Here is a 19,489-nt window from a genome sequence, read left to right as displayed (position 1 = left end):
TGGTAGACACAAATGATAAAGGCCTAAGAAACGAAATAGTACAGAGTGAGAAAGATACTTACAATGACTTACGATGTACTTAACGATTTGAAAATACGTGTAAACGAGCATCCTTATTTGTGATCCTAGTTACCTATAACGTTGATACAATTGAATAAAAAGATACCAGAAAGTTGTACAATGTAGAATAATATCGATATTGTAGAAATGGGATTTATCAATGTGGTAAAGAATATTTTGCTGGCCTCGAATTAGAAAGCGTGTACTAGCTACCGTTTTTGCTGTGCATATCCTAATCGAAATATATAGAGATTAATGCGAGTAGATTTTTAATAAGATAAACGGAATGAGTAAAAATATGAAGCTCTCGTATCGTGAAAGCACTTTAACGGTAACGCTAATGCGCGAATTAAGCATATGATATAATGATACATGTGTGAATGTGCGCCCATTATAGTGAACGATCCATACACGTGCATATGCACACAATTTCAGAGAAAAAGTAACTGATCGAGAAGTATGTGTGTGTGTATACGACATGTGTATGCATGCGTATGTACATACATGTGTATATGTACACGTGTACAAGTGTGCGTACACATATATCTACATATGCATGACATAACGAGTATAAAGGTATGCGGGGGAAAGCACATAACATTTCGTGCGTGCGTATGTGTGTATTGTAAAGCGGCGCGCCTTGGTAATTAACAAAAGAAAATTATAGAAGAAGAATACGACGGCGTATTTGCGTATAAGAATACTTGACTCTAACAATTTTGTTTTACATTGTCCCAATTAATAAACAGAATGTGCATGTGCCTGTGTCCTTTGCTTCTATACGATGCCCTTTCGAAATTTAACGCTTCTCACACCTTGTAGTGAAATTACCGCTTTGCATTTTGCTCTGGCTGCGATCCGACGATCATTGTACAAACTACTTTTGTCACTTTTTACACTTCTTTTGTTTCTTTTTCCCTTCTTTCTTCTGATCGCGAGTATATATGTACAATTTTTTTTTTTTTTTTTTTTTTTTTGATGAAAAGAAAAGAAAAAAGATCATGATCTCGTAAGAGAAAAATTAACACGTGTTAATTTGCTGCAACCACGACGGTAACGTAATTGTTGGATCGTTATGCCATCTCGTAATACGTCATAGCGAAGGTGTTTTAAGACATAATTGGCATATCAATGTGAATACCGCTGGTTTTTTATTTTTCTGTTTTTCTTGAATTCAATTGAGCTCCTTCTTTATCTTTTCCTTTGCCTAACACGCCCATCGATTGTACTCTTGCCTCGCTCTCGAATAACCAAATTTTTGCTCTTTATCGTTAAATATCGGTTGAACAATTTTTTAGGATAAACATATTTATTAAAACTAATTCCAGATCATGTTCCATCTGTTGTACGTCGTATCGATACGTTTATTAGGAAGTGTTTATGCGCGTCACATTTCGTAGAATATCTTATCTCACATCGAGGGAAACAATAAAATAATGTAAATAAATAATACAGTGATATTACTTTACTGAAATAGGCAAAAATGTTTTGAACGTATTAAGATTATTTCAAACATTAAGCTTTAAGAAGAAAAAAATCAGCTACCAATTATTTGCAGAAGATCGAGACAAAAAAATATTCTTTCTGATAACTTTGTTAAAAACTAACCGATAAGGATATCAACATACATACACAAATATACTCTACTTAGGATTAAAATTCAAACATTTCCGGAGAGTTTGGCAAGGTGCAATATTGCTGCGAATGACGGGGCAAAGGGCGTCTTAATAAAATTTCTTAATAATAAATTACATTTGAATCGGCATATTCGATATCAATTATCAGGTGACTTCGATGAATTTGACAAGGTTTCCTCTGCCTTTCAGGGGCCACCAGGATTAGACGGCATGAAGGTGAGCAATCCTCGGGGAGACCCGTTTAACCATACATTATATTTATGATTTTTGGATCCTCGATCACTACGCTCGCACTACGATTTCATCATTCAGGCATAGATTAAGCCAGTTGCAAACTTAACGGTATTGTTTCAACGTGTCCGTACAGATCATAGTATCCGTTATGGTTCTTCGTACTTACAGGGTGCACAAGGAGAACCAGGCACAAAGGGAGAAAGAGGGGATCCTGGCCTACCTGTAAGTATCGTTCTATTTTATTCTAATTTAAACCAATGACCAACCTCGACTCGTCGAAATAAAACTACTTCCTTAGAAATCTTAGAATTTTAGAATTTCAAATAGTATTTCTACTAATTTTTTAACAATTTCAAAAATTGCTTTCGCTTGGAGAAACCATTCGATATTCAATACGAATCATACTGTGTCGATCTAACCATTTAACCGTACCGAACGATATTTCATCCTGCTGAAACTCGATTACACCGTCGTCGAGACACCAACGACACATTCTGTTTATCCCCAGGGTACCGATGGAATTCCTGGCGCGGAGGTACAGTGGCATTCGATTATCGCTCGCCCCTCGGTGTGACTGCGACACAGTCTAACCAGCCCGGGGTAACGACGATACATCTGCCTGATCTACCCCGGGGACTGCCCCAAAATTCGTCTCTTTACTTCTTTTGCACGAAAAAGGAGGGGGCTGAGATTAAGTTTTGCGCCTTTCTCCCTCTTTACACCGACGATAGTTTGCACGATTTCTTCATTATTGCAAATATTCCTTCTATTTTATATAGTACTTGCTTATTTACTCTCAAATATTTCGCTTTAAGATCGCAAATCGTTTCTTTTGGTTCCTGTCGGTTAAAGCAATTTAGAGAAGCAGAATGTCAGAAAATAATGGATATAAAACGTCGAGTTAAGAGTCGGAAAATTGTTTGTCGAAGAGCCAAATAGTATATTTTTTGAAATAGTATATCTTTCGACAGTTCCAGCCTTGTTGAAGCATCGTTGCTAATGTTAAACTATCAAGTTTATTACAACTATAATTATCAATTTATTTTTCAGATCTAGAATGAAAGAAAAAGAAAATTATGCGTAAGATCGTCAGAAATGTTAGAATTCCTAGAAATACCTACGATTAAAGAATATCGAGAATCCACTCGAAAGTAACTGGTTGTAAAATTGAATCTCGAAGAGAGGGAGAAGCGCACAATCCTCTCTATTTTGATAATTAGATTCTCAAAGAGTGTACAAACCGAGAGCATAAACTAACCGAAAAATAAAACGGGCTAATATTGTAGCTTATATCGCTTGCTTCTTTCACTAGTTCACGCATTTGTGATCGTAGACACATGTTATGCCTTTGAAAGCAAGTTTCGCATAGAAATGTATAATATTGAAAAAGTTCTTTTCCACAATACGTATCGTGCATGTAGAAAAGAAACGAAGAGAGGCACGACCGTCACTTAACGAATAAATTCTTTGACGTACCAATTCCAGGGACCGAAGGGAGAGAAAGGTGCTAAAGGCGAATCTGTGAGTATTGATGAAATTCGACTATCAGTTTTAAATAAATGGGCAAGGAAATTCGTAGTTTGGCGAGCGAACAAAGCTCATAAACGTTTAACGATACAATGTCTGACGGACGAATAATTCCTCGTTCCAGATCTAAAAATTTTTTATTCGGAAATTCATTATTAATATTTCATTCATATTTACTGTATTGTCATTATCATCGTTATCAGCAATATCATTGTCATAAACGTGTACTACCATTTCATTACTAAGACTAATTAATTATCATTAGTAGTATTATGATATTTAATATTACTAAATCCAAATGTGTCGTCATTCGGAAGTTATGCCAAAGAAGTGCACCAATTTAACATTCACTGACTTGTTTTATCTGAAATGTATTTAGCATAAAGAATAATTAATCTCTAATTAGAAATTATATGAAATTCGAATACCGAATTTAGGGATGGTTTAACACAGTACAGTGTTTATGCATAACGCATGTAACAGAAACACATATTTGTATTTCTGCACTCTGGTATCTTCGTATTGTACTTTTCTACATGTCCTGTAACATGTCGCAACCCTTGAAAAAAGATCATCGAATTCGCGAGATAAATGTTCGTATGAAAACGTAATGTCACGTTCTTTTCTTCAGTGATACGTACGTACATACATGTACATATACTACGTGCATATGCTGCCACCAGCGTATAGTGAAAGCGCGTATATAAACTCGCTGATAGTCAATAAATTTTTTTTTTTTTTAGAAATCTAGTTGCAATTAAGGGTATGATGTTGAAACGAAAAATTAGTACATTCCAACGAAAAGAACAGTCGAAACGATCGAAAGTACGCGGTCTCGAGTTTAAGATAGAGAATATTCTCGATGCCTTTTTCATGGACGTTAATGCTCAATTGCGTATTCTGCACAATCAATCGAATATTTTACTATGCATAAAGAGATTCTTTTTGTGTGCCTGGCCTTTTTTGCACGTTCGCGAAAATATCTACCTGTTCGCCATTTAGACGTTGAAACATTTTTACGTATGAATACAGGGACCGCCAGGGAAACGCGGTAGGAAAGGCGACAAAGGCAACAAAGGAGATCAGGGTGTACCCGGGCTAGATGCTCCATGTCCATTAGGAGCCGACGGACTTCCGTTAGCAGGATGCGGTTGGAGACCACCCCAGGTATCTCACATTTTCCCTATTCATTTCAATTAACTTTTGTCGGCTTGAACAAGTCCGAAATAGACGACTTCCTGTTACGTTCTTTCTCACGTTTTCTCTCCCCCTTTGTCTTTATAATTGATCAGATATTCCCACAATACTCGAGACGTTTCGTCTTTAAAAGATATTAATTAATAATAAATTGGCATACTTCACCGTGGCAGAATATTTTTTATATATACAAATGTATTCTTATAAACATAATATTAATTAAATTTCCTATATACGTATGTAGCGATTTAGTCGATAAGGTCGTTCCTATTCTTTAAAAAAATCTTTGTATCGAGAAGAATAATGCGAAAAGAAGAAAGCTGTAACGAGTGAAATGGAAACGAATGGTCAGAAAGGGAATTGTAAAGAATTAGAAGTAGGTAGAACGAACGCTTGGATTCTCGTATATGCTTAGCAGGACATCACTAGCACCTCGATACCAGCTGTCGAAGGTCCTGAAACTTCAGAGACGGATTACGAAGAACCAGAAGAGGACTACGAGGAGTATACGGATCCGAACGCAAATCTAGCCGAGCAATAATTGCTCGTTGTGCGCTGCCCTAATCACTACCAACAACTACCACAACTACTACCACTACCATCACCACTACAACCACCAAAACCACCACCGCCATCGCCCTCATCACTCGTCTCACCTTGCTCTCCCAAACTAACGTGGTCCTGGTAATTGCAAGTCCCGTAGTTATACTAACGTTGTATGCATGCATAATCAGCAAAACACCACGCTCCTAAATAACAAAAATGATTTAGAAAGAAGTCTTGTAACTCTGCTCCTCCTTACATTTTCGTACTTTTATTGTATTACTTACTTACATATTACCTGTATGTTGATTAAGTAGAAGTCCGTGGCAATAGTCTTGCTTAAAGTTTCATGTCAATGCTTACGGTTATTTTGCTTTCCTGTCCAAGAAAGATAGAGTAACAAATGATACGTATATAATATATCAAAAAAGTACTAAGAGATAGAAGATATATTTACAGTCGTAAAAATTAATTTCCAATTCGACTTTCTTGCCACTTCTTTGTACTTGAAGCTTCAAGGTGACGATCAAGAAATTAATAACACTTTAACACGTTCAAAGACTTGCTTGTAGCTGCATTTTTTTTCTTTTTTCTTTTTTCTTTTTTCTAATTAGAACGAAGAACGCAAAATATGTAGATTAACGTCAAAAGCAACGTTCCAGACTGCTTCTTTGTAAAATTATCCGCTTACATTCTCGTTTGCTTTGCTTATCGGCACGATAACGTAATTTGTAATCGTAATTGATGATTAATGAAATGCATAAACAATGAAAAATCGATTCGTTTCGAATAGATAGAGACCTGTACGTATAAGCATCGTACCTACTTTGTATATTTCAAAGCGATCATCTTCTTCATCTTTGAATGTATACAAATCTATCGTATTTGCTTTAAGCTTTACAAAATATTTCTACAAATATTTACAACAGATTCCCTTTCGCCTCGTTTTTTCAGAGAAGAAGGAATATTCTTCATGATTGGCTAGAAGAGGAAGCCGAAAAAGAAGAGGGGCAGTGATACAAGTATTTTAAAAGAAGATAGTACATATTTTCAAAGACCTCTGTGTATACTCCATCGTAAAAATACAATTCATCCAGTTTAACGCGAAGAAAATCGAGCTATGTATTTAAGAAAAAGAAATATATATATTTTTTTACATATATATATTTTTTTTTCTTTTTTGGCATATAAAATACATGTATGCCGAAATAATCTTCTTGCCATCGGGTGTTGTAAATAAGTGTACTTACAGTGTTTAGCGTCCGCAAATAGTGCGTGTACATAAATATTTAGAGCTTACTACCGAAAATGCGGTTAGAACGACATCATAATTTTATCGACAATTTGTTTATAATGTAAACGTAAACATCAGTAATTTATAAATTACTTTATTTCTAAGGAGAGTAAAATTAATGACCGAATTATCCAAATATCGTTTGCACAACGTAATATAGCGATAGCAAAGTTCTAAAACAATAAACAATTTTATTGGTCTATTAACATTATTGTCAACGTGTTTTCTTTGCTAAAATACGTTGCACTCTATGCGAAGAAATAATTTTTCTCTCTGCGTGTTTTTTATGTGGACATATCTCGTGGAAGCACAAGATGTAAAAAGTTGAAAACATTAATCATTTTGCTCTACCTTCTTTAGCTGAAGATGAATTGAACGTATATTCACGTAAATTTCAGTCAATGTTATTTTTCTGTTTATTTATTTGCTTGCTAAAATGCAACCAAATGCATTTAAGCATAATTATAATATTATGTATTTATATAGCTGCTATTAATTATTACCTTTATTATACATTACTATGTTTCTAAGATTTTTTTTAATTTAAATTATATTATTCTCGCCAGATCTAGTTTTCTCGCTTAATCAAAATTTGTATAATAAGTTCAACTACGAAACTTGGAATTTTATTTTTATCGAAAAACTAATGCCATATGATTATTTTAACGAGGAACGGTTGAAAATTTCTTTTCCCAGTATGTGTCATTTATGTGCACAATACATATATGCGTACCTATGCCATTTTATTGCCTTCGGTACGTCTAATAAAAAAAGTGCACATTTCTGCGCGATCGCAAGGGAAGATTTTTATACAAATATCAGTTAATAATGCATATCTCGACATAATTTTCATCTAGATTAGTAATAATATCAACTGTAAAGCAAAGGAGTAACGTGTACACATTGTCAATACTGTCAGGTATTGTTAAATAAAGAATAAGTATATATCTATCGTTTTCATATTGGCGTATAGTAAATCCCGAATTGGAAATAATTCCTATTTATTGTTATATATATAAAAAAATAAAGCAAAAAGAGATTCACAAGGGCATAAGATCGACTTGTTATCTTTTTAATACAATATGAAACATATTACTAGATTTTTCTTGACATATTCCTAAGCAGAGTTCAATTCGTTTTATAGCATTGCAAATGACAATGTTTGAGGTACTAAAACTTGATACTGACTATTCCTTAAAATATATAGTACTATATTTAATACTATTTTATTTTATATTACTATTTAGTTTTATTACAATTGATGTACAATATAAAAGAGGATAATGTAGCTGTATAATGAAAATTGTATCCTTTTACAATTTAAGTAACTTATATTTCTTGAAATATGATTTTACTTTATCCTTTGGGTAAGGTTTTGTTGCCAAACACGTTGGAATATTATCAGGCTGTTCAATCCAGATCTTATGATCAATGTTCTCATTTGTCAATGTTAAACATAAATTGTTTAAACTGGTCTCATCTGGAATCTAACATTTATATACATATAAATATATCCATGTACGAGTATACTATAAATGTCACCATACTCCTTCGCTGTTTTAAAAACTGTATACACAATAGTTATGCACAATAATACATTCGAATTGACGTTTAATACCTATGATATATATAGTTCCTGGATATACTTACTTCCAAGACAACTTTGTGCATAGCATCTAAATTGGCAAGGTAGGCTTGTGTGTAATTGTCATTATAAAAAAGATGAGTAACAGCAGTACACGCATGGCATGCTTGAGCTATAACTGCGCCGATGGGCCACTTCATTGTCTCCAGAAGATCTCCTCGTACCACCACATATTGAACTAGCACGCTCATCCTAGTAATGCAAAAGACGTTTAATTTAATTTAATTTTAAATTATAGAATATGCAAGGGCTATTGTAAGGCTGATCAAGCTAAATTATTAAACTTTAAACATTCGTTGATAAAACTCTTAATTTTCTATATATTAAATTTAATGTCATTTACAATCCTTACATAGTAAGTGCCAAAAATATATATAATTCATATAAATAAGAAAACAATAGGAAGTACTTTTGAAGTATTTATCTATTGACATTATGTCTGTTTAGTATTGTAATATTCAAAAGTAAAACACAAATATCATTGTAATATTCTTTTGGCATTGTAGTTTAAATCAGATGTATTATTTATATAAATTGTTGTTATTAAAGACAAATTAATCATACGTAAATACTGTGTATAATATGTTACGACATTCAAAACATAATTCATTTATATAGAATATAATAACTTTTGTATATTTGACAAATTTTTGTTGTCATTGATTCGTTAGAAATTGCTGCAATCTATCTGTAAGTAAAGGTTTAAAAAAACTCTATCATCTCTACTTTTTAAGTTGTAAAGTAAACATTTAAAAAATAAACATTTAATTATATCATGGTCATGTTAATTACATAGTTGGACATTCTCACCAATTTGATATTACTTATAGCTGGTTATACTCATTATTTTATACATGACAATAACATGATTAAAGAAAAGAGTTTCTACTTAAAAAGAAGAATTTATATAATATTTAAAATAATGATTATTCATAATTACGAAAAGATTCATCATGTACTATTTTGAAAACTTAATAAAAATTTCTGTCAGAAAGTTTTGTGCATTACTTTGATTAAGCAACGAAATGCTGGCGGCCGAATTAATATTGCTACTAATCCCATATATTAAAAGGTAAGGTCGAGCGCAGGTTATATGTACAGATAAAAGTTGTTCAAAATGTTGAGTTTTATGACATTTTAAGATCACTAAAATTAAAGACACCTTTAATCGACAACATTACCGGTTTAACTCTAGCAGGAGAATCGCAAATTTTCTAGTGTTTTTCCTGGATTGAGGTTAGATTTAGATTTAGTTTTGCGACACATCTCTTGTGATATTCTGCTTACTTAAATAACATTTTATAACATATTAAAGTTCGAAAAAATCGAAGATACTGATCAAATTGCTCACTATCACACTTCTAACTAATATTTCATATATTACAGGCGTTAAAATATAACTAGCAATATATTTGAAACAATCACATAAAAATAAAACGTAATATGACAAATAATATGAAACTATACAAAATATTTGTTATAAATCTGAAACATTACAAGGAGATGAAGATATTAAAATAGATATAAATAAAAATAAAATTTGTTTAGTAATACTTGATTTATTTATAATTACAAAATCATACTTATACATAAGATCTACTCATATTAGCTTTGTATTTATAAATACAAAGAGACTAAAATGTTCTCTTTAATGTATTTTCTAAATATTGCATGTAAAATCTCTTCAACATGGTTATATATCGTATGTTTAAAATAAATATATTTACAGTAAAGATAGCTTTTTTTCTTTTGTTTAATCATTTCATTCTACTTCTAGGGATAAATTGTACTTGTAATAATTAAACCATTGATGAAATTTTCTAATACTTTAATTTCTTTATCTTATCTTGTTTTACATCACGCATACTTTTTTTTCAACCTAGATTTGCCTAACTTTTTATAACGTATTTGGTTCATGCGAGACATCAGCATGTACATAAAGGGTAAACAGAATATGAGTAAATATATCTTTAAAAACGATGGAAAATGAAATGCAAAATTCCAAGAATTTGGTAAAGAAACAGTAAACTTCTGCGTCTCTTCAAAATATGGGATATTTCTTAATATTATAATCCCTTCACAAAGGAAGCCTAATGGATATAAAGGCATCCATATTGTATATCTTAGCCATGTTAAAAATGAAATCTCGATTTTAAGTAATTGCGTGAGATAATAAGGATACCTAAATACTTCTACTATACTCCATACAAGGAAAAGATAAAAGACAACTGGTTTCGTTTGCATACGTGGTTCAGCCTCGATCATAATAAATAAAATAAATGCTCTGCCTCCCACTTGTACAAATGTTACAAATGTACTACTCTTAGTGTAACCAAATAATGAATGCATAACTTCTAAAAATTGTATAAGTTGTATAAATTTCATTGCATTCCCAACAGCTACATAAGTTTCTTTCATAGATGCTACAATTAGAAATTTACTAATTAAAAAAATCAATTTAGGTATTATTATATTTAACTAATTTTAAATATATCATACAGTTACTAACCTGGTCCATCTCGCGAATACGTAATTCCCATTACAGTTAGAATATAGATAAAACCAACAAATTGACAAAGGTTATAGATAATTAGATACACTTTTTTGAAATCTTCTGCGCAATGAATAATTGTAAAATATTATTAATATTGAAATGTATTTCAATTATTATGTATATTAAAACATTTTTTAATAAAGTATACCTTTTCTATAACCAAACTCTTCTTCATGAAGTTTATCGTACATGTCGGGATAATCACTGCATACATCTCGTCTTTCATCTTCGTTATCATCTAAATCTTCGCTTGTCCATTTATCAAAATCGATTTTCAGCCATGATGGCTTTTGTGGTTGACTAGTTAATCTTGGCCACCAAGCAGGACACTTTTTACCCAATGTAAAATCAACTTGTCGAGCTGTTACTTTGTAATTACTTTCCTATAATAAACAATTTTACTTTTATTATTTGTACTTGTAATATAGAACATGTTATCTTCTTACTAAAAATTAAAGATATACAAATTTTAGAAATGATGATATGCCATAAAGCAAATGGTATTATAAATATTTCCATATTATTTTTATATTACATATTAAAAGACAATGCATTATTATACATGACGAGTGAAATAAAATATAATATTGGATTCACACTGTCGTGATGTATGGATTTTACATGGATTCCGAACTTCATAGCATACTGATCCGTGTAAAATATTATACATTATCATTATTCTATTATAAGTAGTTGGAAATCATTATAGATAGCTCTGTCACTTTTAGCCTTGCCATCCTAACCCCAAGTTACTCCATAAGATAAAGTAAAATATTATTGCTACAATTGTTACAAAAAAACAGGGATCTTTTCTAACAACTATACATTTCATATTATTTATTTTGTTATTGAGTTATAATGCGTAAAAAATCTTAGCTTAAGAAATTTAGTAAAACTTATTGAAGCATGCTAAAAATAATTTACCTATAAATGACAATGTATCTTACTTATCATTTAAGATTATAAAAAAAATGTGAATATAAATTGCAAGCTTACTCACATTTATCCATTAAAAACACAAATATGTGTCTATGTAATAAATCATAATTATAAAATTTATTTGAACAATATAAGTTACCTCAACATTAATAGATGAATGTAAATCCAAGCTAAATCCATATTCATTAAGACCTCTCGCGCCTTGTCCATAAACAGTAACCCTTAATTTGTTCTCATTCATGTGAACTTTAACATGCTACAAAATATAATTTGATATATATAAGCTGATAAACAATAAAATTTATATATTAGAAATTACATACCCAAGTATCAGTCAAGTCTACCTTTAATGTAATTTGTTGCTCTGTTTGAGCCCAATATACAAATGGAGTTAAAATATCTGCCATTTTTTCATTTTATATTTCTATAAATGTTAATTTTATCCGGCTTATTGTTATAACAGATCGATATTGAAAGTACATATTTCGTTCTAAGTTAGTAAAAGATGTATCGTTTTATTTTTTAAATAATTTTCATTATTATATATATTGTATTTTAACATTGTAAATAAAAATTTATCAGTTATTCGATGTAAACACAAAATTTCGTACTCCAACGAACGCCACTGTCAACATTACAGTTAATAATGTCTGATTTATCATTTGACTTTGATTACACGAAAATGTAAGAACTGCACATATCAGCCATTAACAATTAAGTTCATAATATGATACCAACATATCTACTGTTGAATATGCTACGTAATTTAATAATTAAATAAAGTTACAAAACATGAATCTGATAAAAATCACTAAATTTAAAAATATTAGATCTTGAACCACGTGCTTATAACTCTAGTTTATTTTTATAGCTATTAGAAATTTCATATTTATATATCATGTTGTTTATTTCATTAAAATAAAATATGAAGAAGGAAAAGGCAAGAGACATGTCTTGTATTTTAAAATCATTCATGTGAAGTATAATTAAAGTGTCAATACTTATTTACAAAAACGCTGATTGGTCAATGTTTATTGTGTTAGCAAGTAATAATTTAGAATTATGTCAGTGTAAGATATGCGAGGTATTCAATATAAGGCGATGATTATATAGAGGAATTGTATTACCTAAAAGACTAATGATTAGGCACTTTTATACATGGAGACTTGCGCGTACTTGCACTTATACAATATACATATAGGAAGTGTTGTGGGTTCATATATATGTATATAAATATAAATGTGTTACTGTCGAGTTGACAGTTTAATTAATTAAGTTGAATAAAAACATTGTTTTTTTTAAGTGCATATGCTAATTATCGATCACTTCAGATATCACCAGGCACTTTATTTTTTACTCAAATGTGTGTTTCATAATGATTTGAAAAAAAACATTTTCGATTGATCCAGCACTTAGCCATATTCGTATTTTAAGGTTAAAAGGTAATTCAATTACATTTTATGTTATCAGATTGTATTATATTATATCATGTTCGATATTTCATAAAAAGAAATATTGTATTTTGAAAACACATTTTGATAAAATATTCTGTACGTATTTCTTTGAGAAACATTAAAATATGAAATAAATTTCCAGCATTCAAATTATGTTTTCGTGGCTTAGTTTCACGTGCGATTTCTGTATAGTAGCATAAATTTTCGCAATTTCAGACAACATAATATGCAGTTTTAAGTGTTATTTAGATAAAACATCAATAATTAATCCCAATTAGTAATTAGAATCTTATACATGTAATACTAATCGTGTACAAAATGTATAAGATAAAAAATTGCAGGTTAAATTAACTCGCGAATACATATGTTAGATTAGTGAAATTAAATATTTGAAATATAAATAATAGTGAGAAATTCATAAAACCATCTTTAATGTTCAGGATAGATTAATAACTATTTTATTTTATATAGTTATTGAAAATCACAGTGTTTTTTAATTACAATTAAAAGTAAATTATTAGAAAATATGTAATAATATTTCTGTTTTAAATCATGTGAGTTTTAAAGTATTTGTCAGCACAGTAAGTAAATTTATACATATATATCTATTTATTTTAAATTTAACTTTAATGGAATATTTGTATATGTTATTTTGTATATTGCAGTATATTTCTGATTTATGGCACACATTTAAAGAAATTAAAATCAACAATGAATTATAGTGAATATTTGTACCTGTATTACCATGCAGATTATATAAAAATTAAATATATTAGAAACAACCGTTTGTACTTAAATTGTTCACCAAAAACTTTACTTCCAAACAATTTTTATAATAATTTAAACAATAATTTTGTGTATTTAATAGTTTTATGTATATGCAAATCAATGTACATAAAGTTATATCTGTATTTATATTTAAAATGTTTCAATAAATACTGTTAAATAATGTTCAATTTTTTGAAAGAAAACAAAATCAGATTGTTTAATTGTCCACTTATAGTTTTATCTGTTAAAATTATATAATTTTGTTAATCTCTTATGTAAAATTTCTTTTTAAAGTTTTTATTATATAATATGATACAGATTGTAAAAGTAATTCATATCTTAATTCAATAAATTATATTTGTCATTGTTTTATTTGTATTATTTGGAAATTAATGTTTCTTATTGGTAATCAGTATTAATAGAAAATAATTATTAGAATATTTTTATTCCTTTATGATTATAACAGTAATTAGTTAATAATACAACTAATGCAGCTTGATGATGACATGATGGAAAATAGATTCAAAGATGAGCACTATTTCGAATGTAGCTGTTACCAGTATTATACAGAATTTTGAAGACACTATTTTCATACGGGTAGCAGAAACTCAATGAATTCTACTACAGTGAAGCCAGTTTTACGAATTAGCAGAAATCATTTAATGGCTCGTTAAAACACCATCTGCACATTTCAGGGAACAGCGCAAATATGGTATAGAATGTATCCATTCTACAAATAATTGTATGCTGTTTATTATTATACAAATATTAAAACATATTTAGTTACGTGTAATTATTGATTCATAAATTCATTAATCTAATACTAGTTACATTAACATTATGTGTCATAAATATTTTGAAAAATTAATGAGAATAAATAACTTAATGAAACTACAATAATAGTAAGAGTAAATAATTTAACACTAACCTACCAGAAATGAAACAGCATGAAAGTAGTGTTCAATTTTATAATATGATAAAGATATTACGTATAATGTCTTTATCAATAAAGTAAAGATTTTATATTAAACACTTTGTACATGGCTGCAAACTAATTTAATCTTGTTAATATGAAGTGTTTGGAATTATCATTTTTTTATATCATTTTTTAATGTCTTAATAATTTAACATTACATTTTTGCATTACATAAGTATTTTCCTATTTGTAATTTTAAAAAATCTTCATATATAATATATTCCTTTTTTATATTGCATGTGAAACTCATGGTGGCTAAATATTTTATTACTGATCATTTTGTATACTTAACTATAACATTAATATTGCTTCAATGAGTTTTTAATGATTTTATTAATATTCAATATCAGTATCAGTATGAAGTAATATAATATTTTAGCATATATTATTAAAATTATTATATTACAGTAATCAATGCCATTAATTTAATTTTATAATATTCCATTCATATTTTTAAAACGAAGTATTGGGAATAAATTGTTGAACACAGTAATAACAAATTTGTGATATTTTTTAATTTTTTGCTGCTTTAAATTGTGTAACATATATGACAATATGTGTGACATGACTATAATATTTTATTCATTTCTAATATATTACATATTTTGTAATGCTTTATTTATTAAATAATCATAAATTTATTTATGATCTGTTTTATTATCTTTGCAGAATAATCAGTTAGGAAGTATCATGTTGGAAAATACCACTGCCATTCGACGTGTGAAGGATTCGGCACCTGTTAATGGTGCTCAACAAAATGTAGAAGAGAAAAAATCATCTGCACCATTTTCAGGAGATTTAAATAATTTGGACAATGAATTATATTTAGATTCTGAACATTTAACTTTGTGGCAGCATCCAATTACCACATTGAATTATTTTTTCCGAGAACTTTTTAATAATATATTTAGCTTAGGGAGAAAGGCATTGCATTACAAAAAGACAGTATGGAGCATAGTATCAATAATTACATTATTTCTGATATTGAGTAGAATTTCTGGTCCACATCAACAGGTAAGTTCTATGATTAAAGTATAGTAAATTATTATACAAAAATTTTGCATATTAGTCTTTCATCTTTGTTTTTCTTAATATTTAAAGTCATCAAATATTTGTACATTTTCAGATATTGAAAGCATGGGAGACAAAAATAATTTGGTGGTTATATTGGATAGGTTTAGGTGTCCTTTCCAGTGTAGGTCTTGGTACAGGTTTACACACTTTTGTACTGTATCTAGGACCACATATAGCAGCTGTCACAATGGCTGCATATGAATGTGGCGCTCTCAATTTTCCTGAACCACCATATCCTGATCAAATAATATGTCCAACAACAATTGATCCAATGTGGACAGCAGGAATATTAAATATCATGAGAAAAGTACGCATAGAAGCTATGCTTTGGGGTGCTGGTACTGCACTTGGTGAACTACCACCATATTTTATGGCTAGGGCAGCTCGAACTAGCAGACAAAATAATAGAAATGAAGAATTTGATCAAGAAGATTTAAAAGAATTAGAAGCTTTAGAAGCTTTAGAAAATGGAGAAAATGTTTCATTATTAATTCGACTAAAGCTAATTATGAAACATTTTGTGCAAAAAGCTGGATTCTGGGGAATTCTTGCCTGTGCTTCAGTAAGTTAAATTATTTTCTAAATATTAAAGATTAATTTTATTTATATAGAAATATTATTATTATATTAGAAAATTATATTATAATTATAATAATAATATTATTATTATTATTATTATTATTATTATTATATTGGAAAAGTTTTATTTTTATATATTTTTAGAAAATATTTTTATATAATCTTCGAATTTTATTAAAATTAAATTAAACATTTACAATATATTTTTTACACAAAAATCTTTTTTAGATCCCCAATCCATTGTTTGATCTTGCTGGCTTGACATGTGGTCATTACTTAATTCCATTTTGGACATTTTTTGGAGCTACACTTATAGGAAAGGCGATTATAAAAATGCATATTCAACAACTTGCAGTAATTATAGCTTTCAATGAAGAACTTTTAGATAAATTCATAAAACTGCTGGCAATTGTACCATTTATTGGTTCGAAATTTCAAGAGCCATTGAAAAAGTATCTTATTCAACAGAAAGAAAAATTGCATGATAAAACGTCGATGGTATGATCTTAATTTATTGTGAGCAATGTATTTACACATTTCTAAATATTTATTTTGTTTTCAGGATGGAGCAACAACAATTTCATGGTTATTTGATAAATTTGTAATGTTGATGATATGTTACTTTTTAGTAACAATTATTCATGCGTTAGCAAGGAATTATCATCGTAAACGAACTAAAGAATGTACTGATTAAAAGTTATTGAATATAGGATATACAATGTAAACATAAAATCAATTAAAAAACTACGTACAGATAAAGTTGCTATTAAAGTGCAGTATAATTAAGGTACTAAAAATAATAATAATAATATTGTGGCCGAATTTTTAAGTGCACAATTTCTCTTTTGCAATATGAATAAATCGTGAAGGATGAAGTATATAAATTTAATTTTTTTAATTCTAATTTTCTAGGATGCTTCTAAACGTCAAAAATGTTTCGTAATATATATGTATATATGTATATATATTACAAAACATTTTTGACATACACACACATATATCTATATTACACATGTATGTGTGTATGTATTTAACAATATACATACACATATGTATATCTTAGGGGGGATTTTCATACATTATGTAGTATAAATTATGGGCATATTACGTATGATACATATTATGAGCATTTTACTTTCACTATTACAGTCATAATTTATAATATCAGAACTCTTCCTAGGATTTATGATGTTAATAATATTATACTCAATAATGTAAATGATTTAGGATTCTAATCAGTTCCAATGTAGTATAAAACTGTTTGAGATATGCATTCTTCCTATAAACATTTAAATATAATTATTTTAAATATTCTTAGTTGACAAATACATTCTCTTATTAGCATCTTTCAGTACTATCTATCATAATTGAGTAGATAAGTGGTATAAATTATGTTTAAGTACCAAAAAAAGAGCTTTCAATTATTGGTTTTTTATACTAAAGTTACAAAAAGCTAATCTTATGATTAGCTTTCCAACCATAAAGTCAGAAATATATACATATAGTTAATAATACATATGATTGCAGAACAGATCTAAAAAGTTCATATCCATCGGTGGTTTGTGAATAAATAGTAGTGATTTTTCGTGATTTCATAGAAATTACTCAGTTTTTTCGATAGATCCGATATTGATTTATATTTTAACTATATATTGTCACTCATTTTTTATGACATTTTCACTTTTCATTGTAATGCATTTATATTTATGGAATGAATGTAATATTACTTGTAATTTAAAAATATTTTGAGAATAAGAAAAATATAAATGAAAGATACAATGTTTTTAGTCTTAAAAGAGTTAAAATTGCTGTCGAAGAAAATTTTTTATTTACATTGAATTTTTTCTATTTGGAAAGTATTGATAAAATAATTTATTTTCATATCCTACATATTTCATTAATATATTTTTATTATATTTTAATAAAACTTAAATAAAACTGAATGATTTCAAAATATTTTGTGATATTTTCGGAGAGATAAGTACAAATTGTATTTTTAACTAGTTGGTATTTTTTCATTCATGTGATAAACTAAAAATTTAATGTTATGAGAACCATACCTTTATAAATAATGAGTGTAGAGTTATACATTTTTATTCTGAATATATATATGTATATGAATAACAGTTTGTAATTTATATTACTACTGTAGGAAGATTATTCAAGATATTTTTTAGGGGGAAACAGAATATTATAAATACAAAAACATATTAAAAATGATTAAAACATGTTTGTAAATAATAAACGTATAGAAACTAATAAAAAGAACAGGTAATAATATGCAAAATTTTCATTAGTAATGAGATACTTAATGTGTAAAATTTATATGAAGACATGGAAAATTATAATATTTTAAGTCATTGTTCATTAACATCAAATATAATTGATATTCATGTGATTTTATAACGTGATTTATTTACATAAATATTTCATTTCTTATTGATTTAAATGAAGTAACGTGACCAATATATAGAAAGGAAAAAACGCAGATATTAAATTCATTTATATGGTAAGTATATGCTAAGGAAAAGTAGCATCAGTAGTGTCTCATTATTACTACTTCTTTTGCAATAAAATTAACAATATGTAAGATATATATATGTCGGAGATGAAAGGACACCGGAACCTTCGGATAGCCCCGCAACATTGCAATCTAAAGTCTACTATAACTGTAACTAAACTATTGTAGTTATTCAATCCGATTGTAATTGTTCGAGATTAGTGACGGTGAGCTTTGGCTCGAGGCGACAGTCTGTCGCCCAACGTAGCCGCGGTCAAGGGATGAACGCTTTGCCCAACAAACATATGGAATAATTCTATAGCTCTCCTTAAAAGAAATATTCGTGGCGACACGCGACAGTAAACATTCCAACGGTTTCTGTCCCGTGGCTCGCCACACGCAGACCCTATTCTTCGAGTAAGATGATTGCCAGATGTCGATGCGTCTCCGCAGTACATGTTCGGCTAGCCCGAGGGCCCGTAATAAATCTTAAGGTTTAGTTAACTAA

The 19,489-nt window shown here is 29.1% G+C and overlaps 4 protein-coding genes across 29 annotated transcripts in view; 2 read left to right on the top strand and 2 right to left on the bottom strand.

Moving 5' to 3' along the window:
• The window catches only part of LOC117208866 (collagen alpha chain CG42342), a 121,035-nt gene extending 113,500 nt beyond the window's left edge, over positions 1–7,535 (top strand). For 12 of the 19 annotated variants that reach the window (XM_033450319.1, XM_033450314.1, XM_033450312.1 and 9 more), the window contains 7 exons: positions 1,887–1,913; positions 2,100–2,153; positions 2,440–2,466; positions 3,417–3,452; positions 4,491–4,625; positions 5,071–5,339; positions 6,153–7,535. In XM_033450319.1, the coding sequence (XP_033306210.1) occupies positions 1,887–1,913; positions 2,100–2,153; positions 2,440–2,466; positions 3,417–3,452; positions 4,491–4,625; positions 5,071–5,196 (405 nt within the window). In that variant the 3' untranslated portion in view covers positions 5,197–5,339; positions 6,153–7,535. Of the gene's footprint in view, positions 1–1,886; positions 1,914–2,099; positions 2,154–2,439; positions 2,532–3,416; positions 3,453–4,490; positions 4,626–5,070; positions 5,340–6,152 lie in introns of those variants that run through there. The other 7 variants (XM_033450301.1, XM_033450303.1, XM_033450304.1 and 4 more) reach the window with 7 other exon arrangements.
• A 186-nt stretch (positions 7,536–7,721) lies between these two features.
• On the bottom strand, positions 7,722–10,950 carry LOC117208874 (putative peptidyl-tRNA hydrolase PTRHD1). 6 transcript variants are annotated; one of them, XM_033450352.1, is made up of 3 exons: positions 10,840–10,950; positions 8,143–8,329; positions 7,722–7,979 (listed from the first exon to the last, which is right to left on the bottom strand). In XM_033450352.1, exons 2-3 carry the CDS (start codon positions 8,326–8,328, stop codon positions 7,806–7,808), a joined length of 360 nt encoding a protein of 119 aa, XP_033306243.1. In that variant the 5' UTR covers position 8,329; positions 10,840–10,950; the 3' UTR covers positions 7,722–7,805. The 6 variants fall into 6 exon arrangements, with proteins under 6 accessions (XP_033306243.1, XP_033306242.1, XP_033306238.1 ...); XM_033450351.1 differs by lacking the exon at positions 10,840–10,950 and adding an exon at positions 9,319–9,486; XM_033450347.1 differs by lacking the exon at positions 10,840–10,950 and adding an exon at positions 9,195–9,266.
• LOC117208870 (very-long-chain (3R)-3-hydroxyacyl-CoA dehydratase) lies at positions 9,949–12,843 on the bottom strand. Of its 2 annotated transcripts, none has more exons than XM_033450334.1 (6): positions 12,758–12,843; positions 11,954–12,054; positions 11,770–11,886; positions 10,840–11,074; positions 10,647–10,751; positions 9,949–10,560 (listed from the first exon to the last, which is right to left on the bottom strand). In XM_033450334.1, the coding sequence occupies exons 2-6, from the start codon at positions 12,035–12,037 to the stop codon at positions 9,995–9,997; spliced, it is 1,107 nt and encodes a 368-aa protein (XP_033306225.1). In that variant the 5' UTR covers positions 12,038–12,054; positions 12,758–12,843; the 3' UTR covers positions 9,949–9,994. The 2 variants fall into 2 exon arrangements, with proteins under 2 accessions (XP_033306225.1, XP_033306226.1); XM_033450335.1 differs by having other exon boundaries at positions 11,975–12,054.
• LOC117208869 (vacuole membrane protein 1-like) lies at positions 12,815–17,368 on the top strand. 2 transcript variants are annotated; one of them, XM_033450332.1, is made up of 6 exons: positions 12,896–13,072; positions 14,347–14,564; positions 15,498–15,842; positions 15,955–16,464; positions 16,710–16,979; positions 17,044–17,368. In XM_033450332.1, the coding sequence occupies exons 2-6, from the start codon at positions 14,562–14,564 to the stop codon at positions 17,173–17,175; spliced, it is 1,260 nt and encodes a 419-aa protein (XP_033306223.1). In that variant the 5' UTR covers positions 12,896–13,072; positions 14,347–14,561; the 3' UTR covers positions 17,176–17,368. The 2 variants fall into 2 exon arrangements, with proteins under 2 accessions (XP_033306224.1, XP_033306223.1); XM_033450333.1 differs by lacking the exon at positions 14,347–14,564 and having other exon boundaries at positions 12,815–13,072.
• Positions 17,369–19,489: the final 2,121 nt, after the last annotated feature.

The sequence above is a fragment of the Bombus bifarius genome, unplaced genomic scaffold (assembly GCF_011952205.1).
Source record: "Bombus bifarius isolate JDL3187 unplaced genomic scaffold, Bbif_JDL3187 scf7180000008163, whole genome shotgun sequence".
Classification (NCBI taxonomy): Eukaryota; Metazoa; Arthropoda; class Insecta; order Hymenoptera; family Apidae; genus Bombus; species Bombus bifarius.
This window is presented reverse-complemented; position numbering and strand designations above follow the sequence as displayed.

Excerpts from the sequence above, each read along its gene's own strand:
- LOC117208870 (XM_033450334.1), bottom strand. The coding sequence starts at position 12,037 with ATGGCAGATATTTTAACTCCATTTGTATATTGGGCTCAAACAGAGCAA. Across the intron at positions 11,887-11,953 it reads TAGACTTGACTGATACTTGG|CATGTTAAAGTTCACATGAA; the intron begins GTATGTAATTTC and ends TATATTTTGTAG. Across the intron at positions 11,075-11,769 it reads ATTCATCTATTAATGTTGAG|GAAAGTAATTACAAAGTAAC; the intron begins GTAACTTATATT and ends TGTTTATTATAG.
- LOC117208874 (XM_033450346.1), bottom strand. Across the intron at positions 7,980-8,142 it reads TGCACAAAGTTGTCTTGGAA|ATTCCAGATGAGACCAGTTT; the intron begins GTAAGTATATCC and ends TATAAATGTTAG.
- LOC117208869 (XM_033450332.1), top strand. Across the intron at positions 15,843-15,954 it reads TTTCTGGTCCACATCAACAG|ATATTGAAAGCATGGGAGAC; the intron begins GTAAGTTCTATG and ends GTACATTTTCAG. Across the intron at positions 16,980-17,043 it reads TGCATGATAAAACGTCGATG|GATGGAGCAACAACAATTTC; the intron begins GTATGATCTTAA and ends TTTTGTTTTCAG.